This window comes from Lissotriton helveticus, chromosome 2_1 (genome assembly GCF_964261635.1).
Source record: "Lissotriton helveticus chromosome 2_1, aLisHel1.1, whole genome shotgun sequence".
Lineage (NCBI taxonomy): Eukaryota > Metazoa > Chordata > Amphibia > Caudata > Salamandridae > Lissotriton > Lissotriton helveticus.
Genome location: NC_136059.1, coordinates 190,590,883 through 190,618,047, shown reverse-complemented (window position 1 = coordinate 190,618,047; position 27,165 = coordinate 190,590,883). Strand labels below are relative to the sequence as shown.

Here is a 27,165-nt window from a genome sequence, read left to right as displayed (position 1 = left end):
GTCCTGGGTGACCTACAACATTCCTGTTCTGGCAAAGCAGTCAAGATGATGTTTAATAAAACATCTAGGGAAACATAATTTGGTAACAGTGGTTATGTCCAGAACCAATCCACACTCGCCTCTTAGGGAGGGCTGGATAGCATCACGATGTGTGACCAAAAACACGTCTGCTTTATTTTTCCAAGCTTTTACCTCCTTGTATCTATTCCATCAGGACATCAACAATTATCCTGCCATTTCCAGACCAGGCCTAGTGGAAAAAATGTTGTCTCTGCTTCATTACCCAGCTTCCCCAGGGTAGGTAATCTTTACTCTAACCAGGGTGGGATTAAGGACACGTCAATCGCTAAACAGGTGCCTAGGGGCAGCAACTGCAGCGCGGTTGGGCCAGAACAAGTTAAGCTCAGCTATGTTACCGGGAAGGAGTGGACTGTGGGCGAGTATACACAATCCGTTGCGATAAGAAACGTTGCTGCAATTATAAGAGAGCTTCTAAAGAAACCTCAATCACACAAAGTCTGATATTCATCTCTCTGCTGCAACAAGCCCACAGCGAGGAGTGTCCTTCAACCAGAAACACCTATAGTTGAGCATTAACCTCAGCACAGAATCAAAATGCGAACTCAACTGTGGAATATAAAGCAGGCTCAGATGAAAGCTCATCATCAAGCACAAACATTCAAAGACACACTTGTAGGTGTCTTTACTTCTAAAATACACATTTTGCCACCGCTTTCAAAGGTGCTCAAATAAAATGCGGTCGAATCAAAGGACAAAAGTAATCACACGTTGCGATGCGAGCTGAGAGAAATGCAAATGCGAAGGGAGGAAAATTAATCCTGTGAAACAGCTCATAATAAAAGTAAAGGGGAAAAAAAAGGAATAGAAAGAAAGCATTGATGCAGACCGCGCAGGAGAAAAGAGAGACCCATAGGAAGGGATACCTACCTGACCACCACAAACCGAGCCACAAACCGAACCTGTACAGCACAGGAAATGGTACGAACACAGGATGAAAACTTTAGAACCATCGGATTTAAAGGGCATCCACCAGGGAACACTGTTTAGTCTCCTTGACCTTAGGCGTGATCATACTGCAGTTCCCACGAAGTGAGTTTTATTGAGGGCTAGTTCACTGAAAAATGTTGTTTTGGTCCTGAAAACAACCCAAAATTGTGACAGCGTGGACTACTAGACGTGAAGCTTCTGTTGCATATGAAAAAACATAGGATTTCAGAGAGCTAGATCTGCCATGCCCTAAAGGAACAGGATTGTCGAGGACCTCTTAATGGTTTGAGTAGCTGCATAAGTGCTCTGCATGGTGATGGACAGAAAACACCTGGAGTTCAAACTGCCCTTTTAAATGAATCTCCTCGACATAATTACACCCTTCGCCAAAGATCAACCATGCAAGGGATCTACATCCAGGCAGAAAGCATCAGATGGAATAAGCGTAGGGTTTCTAGTGTCAGGTAGGACATTACCTTGGTGCTGCTCACCTTTATTTCAACAATAGATCTTTTAGAATTTGTAAGAACTGTCCAGACACAAATGTGAAGACACAGCACTTCTAAGCGTGTTTTTTACACTTAGAGGTGTGCAGGTCTTTCTTACATAGCTATACAGCTCATTTTGCATTTCTATTTGTGTTTGCGGCCTGACCTAAAACCATTCCAGATATTTGTCCTTTCTAACCCACTGGATGACATTTTGATATAGGACTTTCTATACATATTTAAGCAGAATGGAAGTGTCCCTTCAATCTTATTTATTTCCAACTATCTTCAAGGAACTGACTCACTTCTAGCCAGGATGTCCTCTTTGTGATCTATGTCCTCTGCTTCCAAAGGATAAACAGAAGTCCGACTGAGTCACAATATGTATCTGTTGTGCTTCAGTGCACGTCAGCAACTAGTTCTTGGCTATAAAGTATTAACATTGTCTAGAATTCTTGACTGCCAGGCGTCAAGCCATCATGCTCCACTATTTCAGAAATCCTAATATAAACCTACTAAAAGTAAATCTAAGATGTCAAAAAAAGTAAATAACAAACATACCGTACATCAATGAAAACACAATTAAATAAATATTACAGAATAACCATGATAATAACACAAAAATTTCAACTAATGCTGGGTTTGGTCTCACAAGAACATGCTAAAATGAAACGACCCCATAAAGTATAAATAAGGATCTCAGAGGACAACCATTAAATACTACATACATTGCGTAGCTTGTGCATGTGATGGTTAGATTCTTGGCATCAAACCTCAAACTGAATAAGTGTTAAGTAATAGTTGGGGGACTTTGTGTATGTAGCCCCAGCTGTCTGTGAAAGAAATAGCACAATTAACTAACCTTGTAATATAGAAGTTGGAAGTAAGCCAGAGGTATGCTGTATTCTCAAAAGACGAGTGTTATGAAAAAGAGTCAGACAATGTTGCTTGATTTGTAAGTAGTGAACCTTAAATGCATAACCAGCAAAATATTGACTAGTAGTTACTTTTGACAGACGGCCTGTATTTTATTTGCATCTTTAAAGATGTCTATGTGCACACATATTACTTTGTAAACAAATAAGAATGCAAATCCAATATGTTATCACAACAGAAACTAAAAAAATATATGTGCAAATGAGATTTAGGAAGAACACTTTAGGACAGGCCAAAGCATCCAATCATCACACACTTCCTAAGCAAAACAAGCCACAAGTCAGAAATTAAAATGCTGGTGTATCAGCAAAGTAATATAGCGAAGAACACAAACTGGTTGACAATTACAAGCTACTCATCATGTCACATGTGCAGTTTAACAGAAGAACTACTTTATGCCCATCACCACAATGTAATAGGAACACACCGGTGACAAGGTAACAATCGATAAAATGCAATAGCCTGCACGATAGATGGATAGACAGCCCATCCAGGCAGTGGCAAACTGTCAAATTTCAAAAGGACTGACCAAAAGCTAGGGGGGGGGGTGACTCTCACTCTCACTCACTCACTCACTCTCACTCACTCTCTCTCTCTCTCTCTCACTCACTCACTCACTCACACTCACTCACTCACTCTCAGTCTCACTCACTCACTCTCACTCACTCACTCTCAGTCTCACTCACTCTCAGTCTCACTCACTCTCAGTCTCACTCACTCTCAGTCTCACTCACTCTCAGTCTCACTCACTCTCAGTCTCACTCTCTCGATTCTGAAAATCTCTGGATGAGCTGCTTCTTTGAGGCACTAGTATATGAAACAGAATATAATCAGCGATCCCAATCGCTCTCCTCAGAGAGGTAATACTGTCAATTACTTGGCGTTCAGGATGTCTCTTGACAGCACAGTATTTTCTGGATGGTGCCAATTTATACCACAGACCCTTACCTAACTTCACCTGAAGAGGCGATGGTTTATAATTCATGGCTACGGTCTCACCCTCTCTTGTGTCGCAGTCTCCGTCAGCGATGGCGGCAGCAGCAGGATCCTGCAAACACAAAGAGACAATTGTGAGCAATAGGTAAAGAAATGAACTTCCTTTGCACGGCTGCCACTGGACTGTTTTTTTTTCTTTTTAAAGTAATAAATCAAATATGCAGGAAAAGGTATGAAAGCACATCACATCTTTTGTACGTGAATGTGGGGACTACCCCGGGACTTTATTTTTCACGTTAACAATATGACCATTGGACACAGTTTCATGGATGCTATTGGACTAGACACATACTTTCCTGTTTAAAACACAGCCTACAGGCTGCCCCAAGACCTATCCCCCCAGCCTCTACAATGTATGTAAAAATAGTGGACAGGCTGCAGCCGAGGCTGACACTCCCAGGCATTTACTTTCAGTTTCAAAATACTTTAAAGAGTGACGAGCAGGGACTATCACCTGCGGCTGAAGCCCACTAGTTTTACATGAATTAAAATGGCTCCATAGATAGTCCTCTGCAAGCTGTCAAAAAGGCAGTGCTGCCTTTATGAGCACATCTGATGCTATATGTTTAGAACCAGGCAGTGTGTGTAAGACCCTTGTGTTTCTGAATAGACATTGGAGATGAAAGACGTGATCTGCGAGGTGTTAGGGTGGGGTTTATGTTGAGAATGAGATAATGCACAGTGTATGCGTTTGTTAAGGAATAAAGAAGTATTTGACTAAAGCTCCTGTGTGGCATAGTTCATTTGCATGCTCCAAGGCTGGGTTAGATTCTACATCTGGCAACGCGTAGGAGATATGCTGCTCTCCCTGACCGTTTGCAACGTACCCCCATTCATATTCTACAAGTGACTTCACTGATTGCCTGTTTGCTCAGTTTTGCCACTGCTGCTGACATGGGGTTTATATTCCACAACTACAACCTCTGAGCTCAGCCTGAGATCACGAGCCAGTTTCCTTAGTTGTTTCATGGCCTGGGAAAACTCCAGAAAATGTAAGTACAGCTTCACATCAAAGAAGGCATTCACTCTGTGGCTCAGCAACACCACAGTCAGTGGCGTCACTAGGGTTGGTGTCACCCAGTGCGGTAACACATGGTGTCACCCCCTCAAGACTTACCCCATGGACCTCCTTCGAGTCCGCAAGTGTGAGAGTTTGGAGCTTTATTGCTCTCATAAATCGGAAGGTGGGCTCCCGCGCTGAGCACCTTTCAATAAACAGCTGATGCTGGAAGGGATTTCATATCCCGGCCTACTCGGCGGTACGATTCCTGCGCCCACCATGGAGCCCCTGATCTTTGAGCTGCTCTGCGCAGAGATAATCAAGTAGACAGCTCAGAAAAATAAATGCTGAAAACTTGCAGAGCTCGGATGTGCTCGCAACAGAAAGCTGCTCCAGACATTTCACTGCGAGCTTTACAGCTAGCTATGGTCTTTGACCTAATTTGTCGGCATTTAACTTCCATAAACTCTGGTGGATTACAGAACTTCCATGTGTCTCAAGTCACTGCACTTTGCCCTCTTTCTGTATGGTGACCTTGCCTGTGTCTTGAGATTACTATATGCTCTAAACTCATTCTCAAAACTACATAATATATTTACATGCCACGATCAAAGTCCTTGTATGATCGCGCATGTATTACATTTTGTGTAATTGCATTGCTTGCCGCCTACACAATGTCACATGAATACAAGGGACCGCTAAAGAGTAAAGTGCCGCATTTGGGTAACATTACAAAGATTGAACAGGTACTGTTACAGCGGTGCAATTTTTCACTTCATGTGTACTCCAGAACGGTAAAAATATATATTTTCGCACTCATGGCAATACATGTATACTGGTTCTTACTAGAAAGGGTTTAGAAGCTGGATTGATGGGGGGGTACAGTGGGGGTGGAAAATATTTTGTGAAGAACGTATCTTTTAGTGGTCCCTCTGAGAGGTTCTAATGTAAGAAGCTGTAGAATTAGATAATATAGTTTAGGTCGGCGGGGGAGAAAAGTACTTTAACACGAGTGCTCAGTTTCTCAACATAAATCAGAAACAGTTGAAAAAAGATGTGGATCGAACTTTCGGCATAAAATACAAATGGTAACTTGCAAGTACTGGAATTAAAAACATTTCACTTGTGCACCTTAACAAATGATGCAGTATGCGGTTATACGAGACAGTGGCAATGGAAGTAAGTGTATTTTTTTTTTACAATTTATTCTCACCGGTTACACTTTTCTGTTCCCAGCAAAGGGCCTCCTCTGCGCAGGCCCGCGCCACCCGAAGTCCCGCAAGGCCTCCAGTCACCAGGAATGACGCTGCTGCTGAATTTGTGTTAATTGCTGGGCCCGTTCCGCCGTTGAACTAATAGCACCGGGAGAGAAGGGACGGGTGTGCAGAGCGCCAGCTTTATGTGACTTCATGACATGCACAGTTTCAGTTTGTGCCCTTCCTTTGGAGAGAAAGTGCCAGGCGGTACCAAGAGTTTAGCTTGTGCTGTCCTCGCGCAGTCGCGCTGAATACCGGGACTCCGGAAATCCCAGAATGCAATGGGCCAAGGTCAAAGAGCAGCAATAGCATTCTGTGCTGTTATTCGAGGCCAGTTCTATCAATAGTGAGTGAAAGACTGCTTTTAAAGTTTGGCCCTTGAGGACATTTTTGGGTACAATTTAACATGTGGGCTTTTCGGCAGATTAGAATGCCTTAGTAATGACTAATGGGAACAGTAATATTTGGCATTTTGGTTTCACCCCACGTGAAGGTGTCACCCGGTGCGGTCCGCACCCCCCGCACCCCCCTAGCGACGCCACTGACCACAGTTGCCTTCCACTTACAAGTATCTGTACAGAAAGAGTTGGAAGTGCTTTTAAAGCATAACATCATTGAACGTTCCACAGGCCCCAAGCCATGGGTCTCGCCCATAGTAGTAGTACCAAAAAGGACAGTAGAGGAGCATTGCACATTTGTGTTAATTTGTGCCAGGCAAACAAAGCCATTGAGAGGAAGAGACACTCTGGTCCACACATCATGGACATGGTCATGTAACTGAACGGAGTCAACGTGTCTTCCTGTTTGACTTAAAAAAAAAAAAAAGGATACCATCAACTCGAGCTGGACCGCCGTGGCCGCTGCAGGTAAGAGCGGTGGGGCCAGGTGAGGGGGGATTTCGAGAGAGGACCACGAGGGAAAATTAAATAAAGAATTAATAAATGTTCCCTTGTGGTCGTCTCTCGAAATCCCCCTTCACCTGGCGCACCGCTCTTACCTGCAGCGGTCACAGCTGGAGGAGAACTGCAGGTACATTACTAACTTTTGCGACTCATGTTGCGTTTTCTGATAAAAAAAGACTACGTTTTGGAGTATCTTCAGCTGCGGAGATCTTTCAGGATGTTAATTACTTTCAATTACAGTGATGACATTCTGATTTTTGGGAGAACACAAGACAAACACTACAAAGTCCTTAACCAATTGTCAGTTACTTGCTGATGCAGGTAGCACTCTGAAAGCTCCAAAGTGTGAGTTTCACAAAATCGAACTCAGGTTTTTGGGCACATGTTGTCTAATGGGGGAATTACTCCAGATCCAGACAATGTGCAAGGCCTATCATCCACTAGTCCCCCTGCCAAGATATTACCATGCTGCAATCCTTTCTAGGCATGGCCAGTTATTGCTCAAGCTACATTTGCAACTTTGCTACAGTGAGTGTCCCATTGAGACACTTAAAGTGAAATGTATCATATCAGTGGTCGTTGCAATGCGTCCGGAGTTTCAAAGACATCAAACATGCAATTGAGAATGCAACTGAAATGGCCAACTTTAACCCCAAGTTACATACTGAAATAACAGTTGATACGAGCCCAGTAGGGCTCGAGCAATCCTTAGCCAAAACAATGGCCATGTGAATGCTCAGAGACACATTGTAGCCATGTCAGTGCCCACTCTCAGCCGGAGAAGGAGATTCTTTCTGACTGTGGTGTGGCCTGTGACCATTTTCATGTATTCCTCTATGGAAAACAATTCACTATCATCACAGATCACAAGGCAATCACAATCTTTTGCAACCCAAAGGCGAAGATGCCCACTAGCATCAAGAGGGGGGTTGAGAATGCAAGAGTACGACTATGTGATTGTGCATAAACTAGGGAAGAGTCAAAACCCAGCAGATTACTTTTCACGAGTGCCGCTACATCGTCACAGTTCGACATCCAAAATAGTTAAAGCCTGGCTCAACTTTATTGTGAGATCCAGCGAACCAGTGACTCTGTCTATGGAACAAATCATTGCTGCTACCAATGCAGGTAAAGACTTGACCATAATCAAAGAACTTATTGCCACACAACCATGGAGGAGAAGTACCCGGCCCAAAGCTGATGATGTTGAATCCCAAACGTTAAAAAATATACAGGATTTGTTGGCAATCACCAAAGAAGGTGTAATAATGCGAGGCTTAAGAATGATCACACCTGGAAGCCTAAGACAGCAGGTCATTGTGCTGGCCCATGAGGCCATCGCCCTGGCCCATGAAGGACACAGTGGTATTGTGGCCACCAAGAAAGCCTTAAGAGATCGAGTGTGGTTTCCTCACCTAGACAAAGCGAGTTAAGTAGGAACTGAGGGCATGTCACATTTGCGTTACCAACATGACAGAAAGGTCCAAGGATTCCAAGGTTTAAACAACGCTTTGATAAGCTACTTTTGTAGGTAGTTGGACACACACTCGAAGCTCTGGAACTCTTGAGCTTCATAGAGGAAGACAGGTTTGTAGAAAAGAGAGTGTGTACTCCATGAGAGATCAAAAAGGTACTTGTTTGGATTAATATCCGTTCTTTCAAGTCGTCATACAAAAGCCAGGGCTACTTCAGATTGCAGTGAGACATCTTTATTGTTTTATAGTGAAACATGGACAGCCGACACGTGTTTCGCCCCCTATTGGCGAGTTGCGCCGGGGCTTCCTCAAGGCTATTTCCACATATATAGCATATATTATTTCTGATTCCAAATTGACAGAGTCCAAAGACAAGAGTTTCAATACTCAAGGAGCAGAATTCTTCTGTAAGTTTTAAAACTGACGAATGCTGTTCGGTCCTTGCTCGCAGCTCTCAGTCTGCGGATTAGTATATGGGTTGAATCCCGGAATTGTCACATTTGCAATTGTCTCTCAAGGTGATGCAGCACAGAGTGACAATGTCGGACCTTCCTGCCCATGCTTGGGAGAGGGTTGCAGTTTACATCTTATGTTTCCCGTTTATTCCAGATGTGCATAAGTGTCTTGTATGAATGTGAAGGTATGTGAAGAATGAATGAGTTGTAAGAATTTGTGTCAATTTGGGGACCAATCAAATTGTATTGATTTTTGCATGATTGATCATATGAATACACAATTTTTTTACAAAAAAAAGAAACAAAAAAAGTTTTGTATTTATTTATAAAAATTACATCTAATGCATTGGGAAAAAAAGGAATTAAGAAACTAATGAAAATAAAAATATGGTCAATGAAAATAACTAATTTGTGATGTTATAAATATTTGATGCTTGCCATACATGTTTACCCATACTATATTCAATCTACTATAAAAGAAATATAGGTCTAAGGGGAGTGTTTCCTGGTTCATATTGCTCTGTTAGTCCCCCTCTTACTCCCAGACCTCATTTTGTCCTTTAGAGGGGATCCCTTGCTCTCACAGTGCGATAAGTGAACTATGACAAGGTTCGAGACATCAATGCGACTCTGAAAAGAAAAAACGTATGCAGATCTGCGTCGCCATGCCACAGAGACAGCCTTAGACAAAGGAGACTGGGTACGGGTTAAACATAAACAAAAACGGAAAACCAACACTCCTTTACAGGCTGTTGCTTGCAAAGAACACATTGTGACAGCATATCCTCCAAGACAATACATCACTCAGGATGCATCACACTTTAAACACCTACTGCAGCACTTGCCTCAAGCATGGTTTCATGATTTGATGACCCCGCCAGCATGTCCCACTGAAGCACCTAAGCCTATGTCCCGGTTGCCCGATCAGGGTGGAACTCGACCATCTCGGATCACCCTAGCCGACAGACAAGTGTAAGCGCCTTGTCGACTAATCGAGGAAATGTGATTTTAGTGTTGTCTGTCACCTTTTATTTAACAAAGAGGGAGATGTAGCATATTCATGCTATGCGCTCTAAAACCCTTGTGGTGGACTTTGGAGAGAAAACATTTGATATGTGGGGACAAGGTGGTGGTTAATGTTGGGTATGAGATAAGGAGCAGTGTGTGAGTGTATGCTGAAGAATAAGGAATTATTTTGCTGCAGCTACCCTGTGGCGTATTTCATTTGCATGCTCCAGGGCTGGGAAAGAGGCTACAAAGTGCACTCTTGAGTGTTATTTATGTTATTTAATTTTTATATAAAGCGCACAGCTACTCAATAGAGTTTCCCGGCGCTAAGCTGAGCGTATAAAAACGTTTCGAGGCAGACTCTGTAGATAGATTGGTCAAGGAATAGCCATGTTTTCAGGTGTTTTCTGAAGAGCCCCAAGTCCTCCAGTTGTCTAGGTGTGGTGGGCAGCCTATTCCAGAGTCGGGCCGCTTGTACCTGGAGGGAGAGTCCGTCCCTGCGTGAGCGGGCAAACCTAGGCAACGTCATCAAATGAAGTTGAGAGGATCTTAGATTTCTGCTAGGAGTGTAGAAAGACGCCCGCTTCCTAATGTATGGGGTTTCCTATGCCATGAAGAGATTTAAAGGCCAACACAAGATCCTTAAAGTGAATTCAATTATGAATCGGCAGCCAGTGTAAATTCATTTGATGGAGTGAGATCCGTTCTCTTGGACCCAACATAAGAATTGCTCTGGCAGCCATGTTTTGTATAACTTGAAGTTTATGGAAGAGGCAATCCGGGAGGCCTACGAAGAGGACGTTTGTGTAGTCCAGTCTTGATGTTATAAGAGCCTGGACCTACGTCCTTCTATGAGTGAGCAAAAGGAGGGGAAGAAATCTCCGGAGCATTTTCAGGATGCCATAACAGGTCCCAGCAACTGATTTTACTTGAGTTTCATGTCAAGGGAGGCATCCATTTTTACCCCCAGATTCCTCACTGCTCCTACAGATGGCTGAGGAGGTGGTGTATCACTAGGTCACCTCCATGCTTCCTAGGTAAATGAGCCAAAAAGGATCACCTCTGATTTCTCAGGGTTACACTGCCGTTGGTTGAATCTAAACCATGTAAAAACCCGCTTAGGCATTTGTTAATCCTCTCTCCGTCGGGCTCCTCGCCCCTTTTACAGGTGAACAACAGCTGAGTATTATCAGCATAGGATATAATAGTTGCAGCATGGGCATCGGCCAAAGGGGCGAGAGGAGCCAAATAGAGACTGAACAACAATGGGCTCAGAATGGAACCCTGAGGGACACCTACCTTCAAGGGAGGGATGCAGGCTGCAAAATGGGAACCATTCTAACACCGTGCAACCAAGACCACACTCCCTTAGCCTCTGCAGGAGACGGTCATAGGGCACGATGTCAAAAGCAGCGGACAGATCAAGTAGGAATAGAACCGCTCCTCCTCCCGTATCTAGGGTCTCCTTAATGGACTCGGATATCTCGAGTAAGACTGTCTCCATGCTAAAATTAACACGGAAACCGGATTGACTCTTATGGAGGAGGCTGTTTGTTTCAGCGAAATCAGTAATTATAGCATTCACATATTTTTTAAATGGATTTCGCAAAGAAAGGCAGCAGAGAAATAGGCCTATAATTAGATGTTGAAGTAGGATCTGCCGTAGGTTTTTTTTTAGCATGGGGAGGATTTTTACCCTCTTCCAAATAGATGGAACCTGGCCCGACTCAATGACAAGTTCAGAACCTTGTTGACCTCTGGATTAATGATCTCCGACATAGCAGCAAGTGTTTCTGCAGGGCAGGGATCGGACAGAGACCCCGACTAAGTTTTTCATTATGGACAGAGAATGCTCCAGGGTAATAGGAGGGAACTGAAAGATGGTAGCAATGCCAACCGGAGTAGTTGGGCACAAGGCAGAAAGAGTGTCGTTCTGCGGCACCTCGGAGGTAGCTGATGATTTTTTAATCTTATATTTTCTCGTGGAAGAAAGAAGCCAACTGGCCTATCCAGTTTTCTGTAAATACAGTCAGAGAATTGTACCGCACCTTTCCGTTATTCTTTGCAAAGTGCAGGCTAAGACTTTCAGGCCTAGAGGTACAGTATCTAGACTTTACAGTACAGTATCTAGACTTTAGTGGCAGAATGGCCCCTGTATCTAGACTTGTCCTGGGTGCTGCACACTCTTACGGTTTGATTTTCAGCACCAGCCAAAGGCCATTATTATACCCACTCCATCGGTCATTCTGAAGGATCTTAGGCTATTCTAGCTCAGTCACACTGACAAGCGAGAGTGCCTCAACCCCCAAAAAGACACACACCCTTTCTAAACATACAGCATTTTGTTAACTCACTAAAGGTTCATGTAAAGATGAGGCGGAGACAGGAAGACTGTAGTTTAGGATTTATTCAGGAGGAGAGAGCCGTCCAGCTTGAAGGATAGGCACAGCAGATCACCACACACCTCCCCCCTTTTATAAAGAAAAAAAAACAATTCTGAAAATATAATGAGAATCACAATAAATTAAGTTAAATAAAATCACGAAATCTGTTGGGCCTAACAGTTGTTCTTAAACTTTTCCTAGGACCACTGGTACCTTTCACATCAGAACTTTTCTTTATATCATCATGAACATTGACATTGGATGGAGAAACAGTTACATGGGAGGGATCTCTGGCTACACGAGAAGTACTCCACCAATTACCATTAGATAGTTTGACTGCATTCTTGCGAACTTCTACAACTTGTTGAGAATCAAGAAATTTTGAAAAACCTTTCTTAACTGTGACAGGATTCTTAATTCTAACCCACTCACCCGCACGAATACTTGGAGAGGACTTCTTTCTCGCATCCACATTGTAAGGCAGTGAACTAGAAGAATTTCTGTTAGCACATTCCCAAATTTTTTCTAAATCACAGCCTTGGTGAATACTTTTAACCATCCAAAATGGAAAAGCTTGGGAACAAGCTTTCCTCCCTCTCATCAATTCAAAGGGGGAAAAACCTGTAGCAACATGGGGGGAAATTCGATAAGACCATATAAGATCTTTTACAGCTTGAAAAATGCAGTCTTTTGATCTAAAAGCAGCCTGCACACATTCAACAATGACCTCTCAGTTTTGCCATTACTTTGGGGATGATACAACGGAGTTCTGGTATGTTTAATACAGCAATTTTTTAGAAAAACACTCATTTCTTTGGAAATAAATTGTACTCCGTTGTCAGTGAGAATTTCTTCCGGACAACCTTCCCTCAGAAAAATTTTGCTCAGACAATCAATGACACTCTTAGAGTTGGGCACATTGATTGGTTCAACTTCAACCCACCTGGAAAGATGATCAATAAGAACCAGGAAGTATTTTGAAGTATTGGGAAGAACATGAAATGGACCCAAGAAGTCTAGACCAATCTTTTGCCAAGCTCTTACTGGTGGAGGAACAGTAGAATCACAAACACCTTCTAAAATAAGAACTTTGTCACTGGTATTGCAACGTGTACAAAGTTTGATGGCTTCCACAATTTGAATGTCCATTTTTGGCCACCAAAAGTTTGATCTGACATTTCTCTTGGTAATGGTGGCTCCTAGATGCCCAGAATGTGCATTAGAAATGATTTTCTCACGATAAACAGAAGGAGGAATGAACTTATTACCCCTAACAATTTTGCCATTCTCTAAAGAAAGTTCAGAGTTAATCTTCCAATAAATTTGAAGTTCATGAGATAGGGATTTTTCTTTAGGCCACCCCTTTTGTATGAACAAAATTACATCTTTGAGAACCGTATCATTTTCAACAGCTTTGATCCAATCATTTTCAGCGAAAGAAATGAAATTTTGTGAAATGTTTGCTACAAAACATTCTTCAATTTCAGTTTCCCAATCATTTTCATCAGGTTTATGTACAGGTAACCTGGACAAACAGTCTGCTCGTTTATTTTTCCCGCCAGGTATGTAGATAGCTTTGAAGTTAAATTCTAACAATTTAGTGGAGAGTCTAGCCAATCGTGCAGTTGTGCGATTGACATTTCTGCCTGATAAGATGTCGACTAGAGGTCGATGATCAGTTTGGAGAATGAAAGGTCTACCCCACAAGTAAGATTTAAATTTTTCAACACTCCACACACAAGCTAGCAGTTCTTTCTCTATTACTGAGTATTTCCTTTCAACAGGACGGAGAGTCCTGGAAGCGAATCCTACAGTAAATTCCTTACCGTAAGCCAGTTGTGAGAGAACAGCCCCTAAGCCGTATTCACAGGCATCTACTGTGACTACAGTTTCTCTGTTGCCATTAAAAGGTTGAAGAGCAGGAGCATTGGTGATATGTTCTTTAATGAGTTGAAAACCTTTTTCGCACTCGTCAGACCAGCTGAAGGTGGCACCCTTTTTAAGTAAGAGTCTAAAACATTCAGTAGTTTTGGCATAGTCTCTCATGAATTTTGAGTAAAATTCACAGAGACCAAGAAAAGATAAAAGTTGTTCTCTATTGGAGGGAGCAGGAGCTTCAATGATGCTTTTGACTAGACCTGATCTAGGTTTGATGCCACTTTTAGAAATGCTATGACCAAGATACTCTACTTCTCTGGTTTTAAAAATACATTTACTCTTTTGCAGAGTTACGCCTCTTTGTTGTAGAATGTCAAAAACTTGGTCAATGACCTTATCATGTTCACTTTCAGTTTGGGTAAATATAAGAATATCGTCTTGAAAAACGACTACATTAGAAAGTTCCTTAAACATTTCAGACATGATATGCTGAAAGACAGCAGCGGCAGAAGCCAATCTAAAGGGAAGGCGTCGAAATTGAAATACACCATCCGGTGTTACAAAGGCAGTAAGGTGTCGTGAGAGGGGATGTAACTCAATCTGGTGGTAGGCTGCTTTTAAATCGAGTTTAGAAAACCAAGTAGATGATCCAACTCTCGCTATTAAATCCTCAATGCGAGGAAGGGGAAAACCATCAACCCAGATAGCTTCATTGAGACTGCGCAAATCCACACACATTCGAAGGTCACCTGACCTTTTCCTGGCAAGAACAATGGGAGAAAGCCATAATGTGGATTCTACTTTTTCAATAATTCCTTGTTCGCACAGTGAAATTAGGTGTTTAGATAAATCTTCTCTGATACTAAGTGGGACGTTTCTCAGTTTATGTTTGACTGGAGTAATATTATCTTTAACTTTGATAAAATGTTGAAAATTGGTGATTTTGCCAAGACGATCTTCAAAGACTTCTTTATATTTATGTTCCCACATTTTATTATTCACAATGTTGCATACAGGGACAGAAGATGACGATGACGATGTGGAACAAGGAAGATTGTGTCCTTCTATAAATACTGGGTTGAGTAAACCTGGTTTAATAGTTATTCCAAATTCTGCTTGATGTATGAGACCTAGAACATTGATGCCACGTTTGGCAACGTAAACTTTTCCTTTAATGGATTTGTTAAAAATAGAAATTTCAGCCCAGAAATAGCCTAATAGATTAATTTTGCTCCCTTCGAAAGCTACAGTAAGAACATCAGGAGGAAGTAGACATTTATCTTGCCAAAAGTGAGAATATTTGTCGTAGGAGACAATAGTGATGCGAGCACCGGTGTCAACAAGTAGTTGAACATGATGTTTTTCAATGGTAGTGTCAACTTCTGGATCAGGAACATGAAAGGTGCGACTTATATCATCATTGTCTTTTACAACAACTATATACTCTTGGGTAGTTACATCACCTTCATAATATTCATTATATTGCTCGAGAGGATTTGAATATTCATTAGATTGCTCGAGAGGGTTTGAATCTGAAGAAGAATCATATTCACTCAAAACACAACGTACACCACCTCTTCTACCTCTCATGCAGACTCTTGAGAAATGACCAATTTTACCACATTGAGTGCATTGTTGATTGGCAGCTGGACAGTTCTTAAAATTAGACACATGGTAAGAAGAACCACATCTAAAACAAAAAGTACTTTGACTGAATTGTCTACTGGGCATGAAAGGCCTTCTGGTGCTTGTGTTTCCCATCCTTCTAAAATAACCACGTGAGTCACGAGGAATAAAATTGGGAGTCTTAATAGGTGCAGCTGTTTTGGGAGATACAGCACTAGAAATAGATGTGTTGGAGAGAGAAATTTCTAACTGTTTGGAATCTTCTAAAGATGTTTCTATACTTTTGGCTATATCGATAGCTTTATCCAAAGAAGGATCTTTGCAGGATAATAGTTTTCCTTGGATTTGTTTACAAGAACAGCGTGCAATAAGTTGATCCCTGATAAGTTGAGAAGTGAAATTGTCAAATTCGCATTTGGAAGCAAGTATTTTTAATGCAGTGACAAAAGTGTCAATACTCTCTTCGGGTTTTTGAACTCTGGTGAAGAATTTGTAACGATGTACGACCATGTTTTTGGTCTTTACAAAGTACTTGTCCAATTTGGCTATAGCTATGTCAAATTCATCTGGAGTCTCTCCAGTAGGTGGGGTGAAAGGAGGTAGATGATCGAAGACGTTTTGGCCTTCTACTCCAAGATGATAATACATTAGATTCTTTTTCCTTTCTGCACGGAATCTAAGTCCGTCAATTGCACCTAAGTAGGCCATAAAAGATCTTAGCCAAAGTTTCCATTCAAGAGGAGGGTCTCCAGGAGTCTGAAGAAATGGAGCTGGAGGAGTGACACTTTGCATTGTGATATTTTTTATTTTTACTTGTAATTAAAAAATTTATTAGAAGGAGTCTTTTCACCATCCTCGTCGCCAATGTAAAGATGAGGCGGAGACAGGAAGACTGTAGTTTAGGATTTATTCAGGAGGAGAGAGCCGTCCAGCTTGAAGGATAGGCACAGCAGATCACCACAGTTCATTTTTAATATCCTCCCAAAACTTTGCTGCAGCCCCCAAACACCTGCTTTCCAACAGTTTCCAACATCAAAAGGCCTCTTTCACAAGCATAGCAAGTGCAAGCAGCGTTTCTGCCTGCTTTGGACCCAATTCTGCACACAGGGCTGACCACCAATTAACAGCTGGCGGTAAACCCCAGCACGAAATCCTCACAAGGCAGTGAAACTAGTGCCAGACTAAATTAGTGCAATACCTACAATTTGCACAGACCGTTCTCATGCATGGTATGCTGTATATATGCACTTTTATTCATAAGCGGAATTCTATTTAGAGAGTGATGAAGCGCTGAACAAGGACTGGAGCCAGAGACACGACTCAGGATTGTTTACACTGAAGCAGGATGTTTGTGGGTGGTGAATTCTATCATGTGGAGATGTTGTGTTCTCAGAAGAAGTGGCTCTTCCACCCACATCTGAGCATCTCATTTATTGCAAATCCACAGTTCGACACCAGCCTACTGTCTTTTCCAAAAGTAATCCATCCACATGAATTTTGATTCTCAGGTTACTGTCTAGTACATCCGAGATGACAGTTTCACTAGGTGAGGGGGCAGCTTTATTTTGTTTCTGGCTAGTCAAACACCTTGACACACTTCAAATGCGAAAATACTAAACCCTTTCCACTGATGTCCCCGAGACCTCACCCAGAACTACATGACCAGGTGCAGCATTCTGTAAAAAGAAAACTGTGGTGGGTGCATTCGTTTCGTACAAACGTGGTAGTGCTTGGCATTCTTCCTTCTCTTTTTGAATCTCTCAATTACTCGTCTAGTTTTTTTGAGGTTTTATTTATTATTTAACATAAGTTTTTTTCAGATTATAAGAATAATATCATATAACTAGTCAAGTCAAGTCAAAAACACTTTATTCGATTAAATAAAAATCATAAAAGTATACTATGCAAATACATAAAAACATCATACAGAGTTGTTGATAACTGTACATTTAAAATTCATTAGCAATACATAGGAATTGTATAACACACAGGATTTACACCATTATCAACAATGTTTCACATTTCATTATAAAACATATATAAAATGAAGCAGAACCTGGAAATTAAATCATACTATCAGGTATAGGGCAAACATTCACCCCAGCAATACTCGTCTGGAGTCTCTTCCGTCTAGCGCGGATTGATGCAATCAAGAAATTCGCTACACAGAACATCACCCGATGATTTTCCATTAATTGAAGAAACAACAATGCAGGTTTTATCTGTAAAAAACACATTTCCCTTAGGAGGGGCTTAATATATTTTGACCTGCCTTCCGAGAAGAAGGGACAAAAGAATACAAAATGTATTAAATCCTGATCGGAGAAATTGTCACATTCACATGGCACATTATCCATTGGGGCACACCATTTCTCATAAATACCCAGCAGAAAATGTGCCTGATTAAATCTGAATTTGGTCAGCAACCAGCGATGATATGGGCGTGTGACAATAGTCAGATATGGTTGCACTGATATTGAAGTAATCAGCATAAAATGTGACCTTACTGTGGGTTTAGAGATTTCAATCGACTCTCTTTCCATTTCTCGGATCTTAATAAAATTCATATAACTAGCAAAATGTATAACTAAGAAAAAACACAAATGTTCTCCAAATTAAAACTGCATTCTTTACACCAATATATAAAATGAAGATACTACCCACAAATCCTCAAATGGTTTACCGTCTTATCAAACAATTAAAAACTTCACAATATTGAAGCACAGTTTAATAGAGGAAGCAGCTTCGTCCTTTAATAGCATCCCATCCCTCCTAAAATGTTATGTCAAAAATGCATCACTCATGTTCACTACACCTACAAAGTCCCAAATTAAATGTAAAATTGATTTTACAACTTTAGTTCAATGGTCTTGCATTTCACTTTATTCCTAAGGTACTGCTATGGAACACTACCGCAGACAGGGGGTCATCTGAACTTTGGTGGGCCGTGCATTGAGTCAGTGGAGGCTTTGGCCTCTGCCCCCTGCAAGAAGTCCGCCCACCACATTTTCAGATTCCTCACTGCCCGGTTAAGATCTTCCTGTATACAAATAATCTACTGGTATCTTGGGTGCATTGTTTTCTTTGCCTAATATGCAATCTTTCTTTTTGTAAAACAAACTCCCCTACAAGAGTTATATTTTAGAAAAATTATAAAGCAAGACCCTGGCATGGAGGCAGTTTTATTCCTGCACATCAGGGGTATTGCAATGGCTTAATTGGCAGTCCCCGAAATGGAAACCAAGTGATAGTTGCCCCATCCGAACCCTATGACTCGACAGCCCAGTGGCAGACACAACGTTCGGTCAATGGGTTTCAATAGTGGAGTGAGATGAAGCTCTGCCGTTGGACAACCGAGGTTCTCCTACCTCTGAACAACTGTGGTGGTCGAGAAAGCGGACATTTTTTGCCAGATGCTCCATATCCACAAAACTCTAAATTATCAAAGGTATGCCTTTTGTTTTCCTTAATGGATGCGTTACACTACAAAGTAAAGTGTCAATGATCAGGAACTTTATATTTGTTGCTTCTATTTCCTGATACTTAGGGCAAACTTTAAAACTTTACTAAAATGAATACCTTGAAAACTCCAAGAGAACCTCAACGCAACCCACCTACTACCACAAATGACGTCACACATGACCTTTGCTACCAGGCTTTGCTCATAAATAAGAATTATAATTCTTATTTCGCGCTTATTTGTAAAGCCCCCCCATAAGGTCTCAAGGCGCGGGGCCGTCCTCGGGGGGATTAAGTGAGCTATTACCCAGAGTCACATGGTGCTGAGCTGAGGAGCCGCCGGGGATCGAACCATGAGCTGCGCGCTCCGAAGTCAGCCGCTCTCACCGCTGCGCTACACCTCTCCCATAAGACGCGGTATACAATGACATCGTTACTGGTATAAGCTCCACTTACCTTCGATGCCCCAAAAGTATTATTTAATGCTTTTCAGAAAACAACTTGTAGACGGCAGAATAATGCCCAGCATGTACATCTAGATACGATGCACAGTGCACAACTTATGAACTGCGCTGTACATACTGTGTGCACAGGTGTAAAGTGTGCACACAGCTTGTGAGTTCTTTAGGTCATCTGTTGTATTGTTCTCCTTTTGAGTTAAATTAAACAACATCATCCATAAAAAGAAGACTACAGTGCTAAGGTTTACTGCTCCATTACATTTCTATTTGAAGCTTGTATTTTAAGCTGGAGGATATCTTTTGTTTAACTCCAGCATTATACATTTATGCTATGTGCTCCCATATCTATTCGGATTACTTCCCGTTATAAATTGCGATATTCCGGGTTTCAGACAGGGGAACAGCTTCAAGCAGGACACCTGGATCCATAAAGTGTTGATTAGTTTGGTGTTCCTATATTTATGACAGGTGCTTGCCCAACACCCATCACACTGACAGCTGCTGGGCTGCACATTAACCAGGATGTGTTTTGGGTGATTTATGCTCTGCATCTGTTCTCTGTGCACAATCTGTGTGGACTTTATTCGATGCAATTTATCAAAAATGTTAACTGCGGTGTATTATTTAACTGATGGTTTGATTTGACTCAGTTTTGTCAAAATTACACATCTACTAAGTTTTATAATTTCACTGGTTAAATATAAACTGAGCAACTACACTCAGGATGGTCCTGCTGCTGATTTTGCGAATCATTTGCATAATAAAAAGGCTCAGTCACGATTTCACTACTTCTTAACCTTTGTATTTCAAGTCTGTTTATTCAGCAGTGAAAACAAACAGGTGATGAATGCTTGGATTGATCGCAGAGACTGGCTAGTACACTTGGTCATGCTGGATGTGATTTATTGGTTCACTGTGCCGCCCACATGTAGGGACCAACCTTATGCAAATCATTTGCGGCCTTGCTCCAGACAGAACTACCAGACCACCTCCCATGTGCAAGAGAAGCACAAGCTCCCCCGACGTGTTTGAGCAATACCCTCATATTTACTCTGAGTATAAGTATACATTATGGATCATAGGTGTAGGACATGGATGCAGAAATAGGTATCTGGGCAGTAATTGATTATGAAGAATTCTCACATCAATATCGCTCCAAGACCGAATCAGCCTCCTGATGGAACTCGTGGTGAAATTAAAGAGACCGTGCACAGAGACGTCTGGGCAAAAGGATATTTCAGAATCCTGGTTCCCCACAACCCAATCATCAGATTCAGCCTGTCCCCACGCAAAGGTAGTGATAATTTACACACATTTACCTCACAACCCTGGCAGCCATGTTACCCTGCGAAAGAAGCGGTCATCCAGACAACACCCCAATGGAATAGCTCAACATCTTAAGCCTGGCAGACCTCGAGACAATAACGATCAGAGACAATCCAGATCCTCTTGGAGACGTCAACAACCTGGCACCCCAGGAGACAAAAGTGGCAGTGATGGATTCCAAACCTCAAACACACAATGGAGTACCTCCCCAAGTACATTATAAACCCAACTCCCACGATACACACAGAGACAACAAGCATTTGCAATGCAATAGGTCTCACAGTTGTTAGAGTTTGAGCCATTGGCATTGTAAATGGCAATGCCTTTTATTTATGTGTTGGTTTATAAAACATAAATAAAAGGCATTGTCATTTACAATGCCAATAGGTTAAACTCTCGCAAATGCGAGACCTATTGCATTGCAAATGCTTTTTTAGATGTGTTTTGCACTTTACAAACATTCTACGATTACAAATATAACTAAAGCCCTACATACACGATAGTTTCCTGTCCAAGATCACTACGGTCTAGGCCTACCAGAAAGGGGATGGTTTGCAGGCAGTGGGGCAGAAGAGTTATTCTTGCCCAGGTCCAGGGCTTTTTGAGGGGCTCTACACTCCTGCGGCTGCAAAAATATATATATATATATATCCAGATGCTGATGTACCATTTTGTTTCTTTCTCTAATGCGCATATTTATAAACTTTGAAAAAAATTCCATCAAAAAGGGAATGAAAGTCCTGGTTTTAACTTAACATGCTCAACACTTTGCGAACCACAGGTAGTAAATCAATCAGTAATCTTCTAAAGCACGAATACTCACCCATAAGTAATTGTAGTCTTCTCAAACATTACGGTAAACTCTCTAAGTAGCTTTGCAAACTCTTAGCTAAGAAGTTAGTTCTGAACTTTTAGCAGTAGTATGCGATTGTTCCAATAAGCAGCAGCCGTGATAAAATGGTGGCACCATTTTATGCCATTCATTTTTTTCATCACTGAAAAGTTACACCAAGGTAAGTCCCCTCCCACCCTTTGCCTGGTGTCCTGCCTGAGTACAGAGATAGCTCTGTTCCCGCAAGGGGGTTTAGCGTCTATTTAGGAACTCCTTTGTCAATAAGGCTGGATCACTTATTTTCTGCAGAAGCCAACGTCCATAAAGCTGCATTACTGCATGGAAAAATGCAGGAGAGCCGAGTATCTTGGCAATTCGGAGATAAATGTTTGCTATGCAAGGTGACTGGCCAGGATGCCTTATTTCATGAATTACCTGAGGAGGCCTGAAGTGACTCCAGCTAAATGAAAATATCCAACCTCACTGAAATTACAGTTTGAAAAGGTTTGATGCCACTTATGCACCCTGATCCCAAATACACAGTTGTACATCCTGCAAGAGTTGTGTGTGTGTCTGGATGTGTGTTTGCATCTCGTATGAGAGTATATTTGTGTGTGTGTGGTTGTAACACCTATAACGGAGAAACACAGCACAGTTGTATGTGGTTGAAAATCCTATGAGTGTGTGTTTGGTTGTAACTCAAGAGAACATGGTTGTGTGGTTGGTTGTAACTCTTGTAAGAGAGACAGAGTGTGTGTGATTGTTACTCATATGATGGAGTTTTGCAGGTGTATATGGTAGTACCTCTTTGAGAGAGTGTCTGATTGTGGTTGTACCACCTATGAGAGTGTGGGTTGTACCACCAAGGAGAGGGTGTTTGTGTGGTAGTACCTACTATAAGAGTGTGCATGTGTTTGTAACAAATATTCCAGAGACATTGTTAATGTGTGCATGCTTGTAAATCCTGTGTGTGTGTGTGTTGTACCCTGAAAACGAGTGAGGGTGTCTTGTGGGGGTGATTGCAACTCCTCTAAGGAAGAGAAAGAGAGAGTTTGTGTGTATCGTTGTAACTCATACAAGAGAGTTTTCGAGTGGTCCCTGCATGACTTCTGTGCTCTGCCTACTCGCCTCCGTAAAAGGAAGTAGGGCTTCTACACTGCACTGCGTGTGAGCGTTAGTACTCAGGCACCCTGTTCAAACAAACCCTTCTCCGCCACTCTCCAGACATGTCACAAACAGAGATACTGTCGTCTTCTGGGTGCTCATCGCTATTTGTGGCTTGAAGCCGGTTAGGTTATAAGAAAACAAAAGCAGCACACCAAATCCAATTGGAAACACTTTACATTTTGCCCCACTGTTTCTTTCTTATATCTACTTGGACTAAATTCGGGCTGTTTGTTGCCTCGCATGTACAACCATGGGACCAAATGACATCCAGCTAAAAAGGCCATCACAATTATTCGGCTGTTGTTATTACTCTTAAACCTAAGAATGTTCATGCACTGCTATCCCTATCCAGAGTTTCTTTCCCAAAAATGGGCAACTGCCCCTAAACTTCTCGGCAAGGCAGTAGAACAACTAAAGAATGGAAGGACAGAACGTGACAAGGCACTTACTTACGGCCCGAATTAAATTGATGTATAAAAGCAAAATACATTTAGTTATTACATTTGCAGTCCCTGGTTTTACAAAGCAATGTATGCTGGTGGTTCAAGGGAAACCTAATGCTGATGAACAAGGCCTTAACCCATTCTCTTCACCAGTCAAGATGCACGAGGCATCTCTAGTTTGCAAAAAGCGAGGGAAAATGAGAAAACGAAAATGATCAAACAAATAAGTTCTCCAATCTGCGTAAACAGTGGCGTGGGGAGTACCAACCATAAATTAATGACGCTGAAGACAAAGGCGTAATCGCTGGAATATCAAAACAGGAAGGAATATATAACCAACAGCCTTCACACTGCAGCACTGAGTTAAACCCTGCCTGCCTACACCCTAGGGAGCCGTTTGTCAGGAGCTCAAAACCAGGAAATATCAGTGCAGCCCCTTATCCTTCCGAGGTCGATAAATATTTATCCACAAATAGGGTAAATGTAACATCGATTGTTTATAGTGCTAAAAGACATTTGGGGGGAAAAAATACCATTTAGTTCAAGTTGCAACAAGTAGAAATTGTGATTTCTTCAACAGCTGGGAAACAGAACTACACAGACGAGATCTCGATGGACTGTTCCAATGTATTTCTTTTTAACGCGGCATTGTGCCAGCACACTCCTTTTCGAACTGGCACCGGGCTTAAGTAGCTAGAGAAGCGTGGCAGGCGCACAAATGATCAATTACCAACAGGCATATGAGTCGATGTTGCACAGTGAGCATGCTGCACCATATCGTTATGTATTCTCAGTCGTCCAATAGATTTGGACAAGCGATTATTTCGTGCAATCTAGGCGCTACTTCCAGGGTCGATAAAAGAGCACCCTTGAGTAGAAGTGGGCGAGCCATAACGAGTCGGGGTTCATGTGAGTTCTGCCAGCCCCCCTCTCCCCTCACTCACAAACCATTGAATTATCAGCAAGCTCAACAAACAGGCCAGTCATCTGCAGACTTGACTCAACTTCTCAGGCTGTAGGCGGGGCCACTTAAATTATTCGTCATGGAAGGGCTAAATTATGCGGCAGGGTTGAGTAAATTATTAATCGAGAAAAGCCAAATTATGTGGCATAATACAGCACATTTGGTGATAGCATTATTTAATTATTTTATGATGTTTTGTACTTGTTAACACTGTCTGGGCGTTGGTTTACCTTTATTAGTGCCAGTTTAACACCAAGATATAGAAATAAGGAACAGAAAGGTGACCAGCAACCTTTGTAAAGTGCTGTCCACTGCGCGGCACACACGTCACTGCGTTTTCAGTAACGTATGAACAGTTTGAGCCAGAAACATTTTTTTGTTACAATCTGAAGATAATGCGGCAAATCTACAATTATGCAAAAAATGTGCGGCTGCACAATCGCATATTTTCCGTAGCCCTTGCTTGTGGAAATGCTGCCCTGCGTCTCACCCCACCGTTTCTTGTTGCTGTTACATCTTCAGCGGCGCTCCAGCCGAGCGCCACATGTGATCTGATGCAGACCGGCATTTTCTTTGTTTTAGAACCAGAGCTCCAAGCAGAAACGCATAAGTGCCTGTTAAGACTCATTTTCGGAGCTGGGATTCAGATCTCCTCTCCATGCTCTATTTTCAGGTTAGTGTTCAAACCCTTCTGCTTTTCACACACCCTTGAAACCCCTCTACAGTCTACTGGGCTCAATAAACAGGAGCAGCGCACATAAATAGTGGTGCGCGCGCACCACAAAGGAGGGGGGGAGGGAGCACGGCAGCGAGGCTAACGTGGAGTGAAGGGCGCCGCCGCGCTGTGATTGGCCAACGCCCGCCCGGAAGAAGAAGGGACGTCCTCCCGCGGCCCAGGGCTCCTGTGGAGTGTGGAGAGCCCGGGGCCGCCAGCTGAAAGGAGACACAGCTTTGCGGGGCTCCCATGTACTGGAGGGAGCCCCGGCAGAGGTACCAGCAAGCATTGTTGGACAGCGGAGGGGGCGCGAGGCACATTGTTGGTGCCTGCCCCCACCGCGAGAGCCACAGACGTCCTGCCGCCGTCAGAGGAGCCCCCCTTGCAGCCGGTGAGTGTTTAAAGGCGGGGGGGGGGAGAAACAGGTGCTGGCATCGTCTCCTGGGGGTCCACTAACTATATCGGAGAGGTGCCACGAAGGCGGTGAGGCTGTTTAGGCGGGAGGGCACGATCACGCCCGTGCTGAGAGAGACAGGAGATGTTGAACGCGCGCGACCTGATCGGATTACGGCAGTCGGCGCGTGCACATCTCTTGTCGCTCCCTGTACCTCCTTGAAAGCAAAAACGATTGCAATAGAGTCTCGCAGCGACGATCGCTTCGCGATCGGGTCGCAGGTGCGAGACCTAAAAACTCAGATCCAGACCTCACTGCAGACAGTGGAGTAATTTCCTGGATACCGCATACAAATGCAAGATCAGTAACAATAAGTGAGGGAGCCCACGAGACACTAGGTATGGAGGCTGAATCTGCGGTACCTTCTAGGATAAATGGAACTAGGCTCCCTATGATACACACGAAGGAACATTAGCTTGAGGCACAGTCCTCCTCTCTCAACCCTCAAAATACTTCCACAAATGTCATATCCCTTGTTATCCACAACAGAAAGACTAGCCACTCCACCAAGACACTGGGATGGCTCCCAGGATATAGCAAGCATCTTCAACACACCAATAAGAGTCACGAGATCATGGGGCTTGCTTCACAAACTGGGATTCATCTCAAATACATCAGACTTCTCGCTCCCCAGAGCACATCAAGAAGGAACCTCAGATCCAGACCAAAATAAGTCTGCACACTTGCCAAGCACCTGATACATGTGACACTTCGCAACGACCTGCAGAAGAGCCTCGTATCCAGGCCCTTACCGCAGACAGTCCGATATCTCCCCAAGTTCAACATGAACCCAGTCTCCTATTGACACTAAGAAGGAACCTCAGTGCCTCACCACATGATTTTCCAGCAGATCCTGGGGTTGCACAATGATTGAGGGGTTCAATCATCACCTGGCCCCTCCATTGGCCAGGTGACTAGGCCCCTCTCTGGCACGAGTTTGCCATGAGGAAAGCGCCTCTTTCGCTTCTGGGCATTTCCAGGTGGCTAAAACCGGCTCATGGCAGGGCCCTGGCAAATATTATGGCACCAGCCCTCGAGGCCGCCTATGGGGCGGCCTCTGCAATCTATTGATTTTAATAAAGCATGTTTAAAAAGTGGCTTTTTTCTTTATCTTTGTCATGTTCATAGTTTGGTCCGTTTCAGTAATATTGCCCGGTAGACGCTACCGCCAAGACACCTTCGGGTATTCATTACGCTTTACAAATAAAAAAATTAAAAAATTAAAAAAAATCAAACCATGTTAGCTAGAGGTATTAACTTCCGGATAACCAGATTTAGTGGGGGCAATTTATATATATAAATGCTTACAGTTTAAGAGGAGGTGACGGAGGTGTTTCTGCATTTCTGAGATATGAAGGTGGGACTTGCATTTAAAATCCGAAGATTTGGTGCGAGTTGTTGGGTATGCACAGTCCACCAAAGCGGACCAACCAGCTGAAAGCATCTGACCCTTTGTTACTTGATGTGCTGGACTAAAGTCAATGCATTTGCATCAAGTAACACCGTATCATGTGTTCTATTTTCACTGGGGATGTGACAGGGAACACTAAAGAGGGACAAATGCACGTAGTAAGCAATGGGGATTAGCTATGAAGTTGTTCTGAATTAAGGTGGAGTGAGGAGAGCAGACAATGAATGAGAAGATGGTTCTCAGAATGAGACCTGAACAGTGAAATTCCGTTCCTTGAATACTCTATTCTGTGTTTTACATACACCTCACATCATATTATGGATAGTGTCCTCAGTATTGAATGTGTGTTTGTGTGTCTTGTTGTGTGCCATGCACGGGCTAAATGTGTGTGAGTGTCAAACAGAAGTTTTCTTTGAGTGAAGGTAGCAGAAGTGTCTCTAATATGCACATTACACAAGAACTCAGGGACATGAATTGTGCATACGTGCACAATTTCAAGTCCTGTTTACACTTAAATTATC

The 27,165-nt window shown here is 42.6% G+C and overlaps 1 protein-coding gene across 2 annotated transcripts in view; it reads right to left on the bottom strand.

Moving 5' to 3' along the window:
• Nucleotides 1-27,165, bottom strand: part of FAM219A (family with sequence similarity 219 member A) — a 518,113-nt gene that overhangs the window by 203,712 nt on the left and 287,236 nt on the right. For both annotated transcript variants that reach the window (XM_078674704.1, XM_078674702.1), the window contains exon 2: nt 3,381-3,480. In XM_078674704.1, coding sequence (XP_078530830.1) covers nt 3,381-3,480 — 100 coding nt within the window. The remainder of the gene's footprint in view (nt 1-3,380; nt 3,481-27,165) is intronic.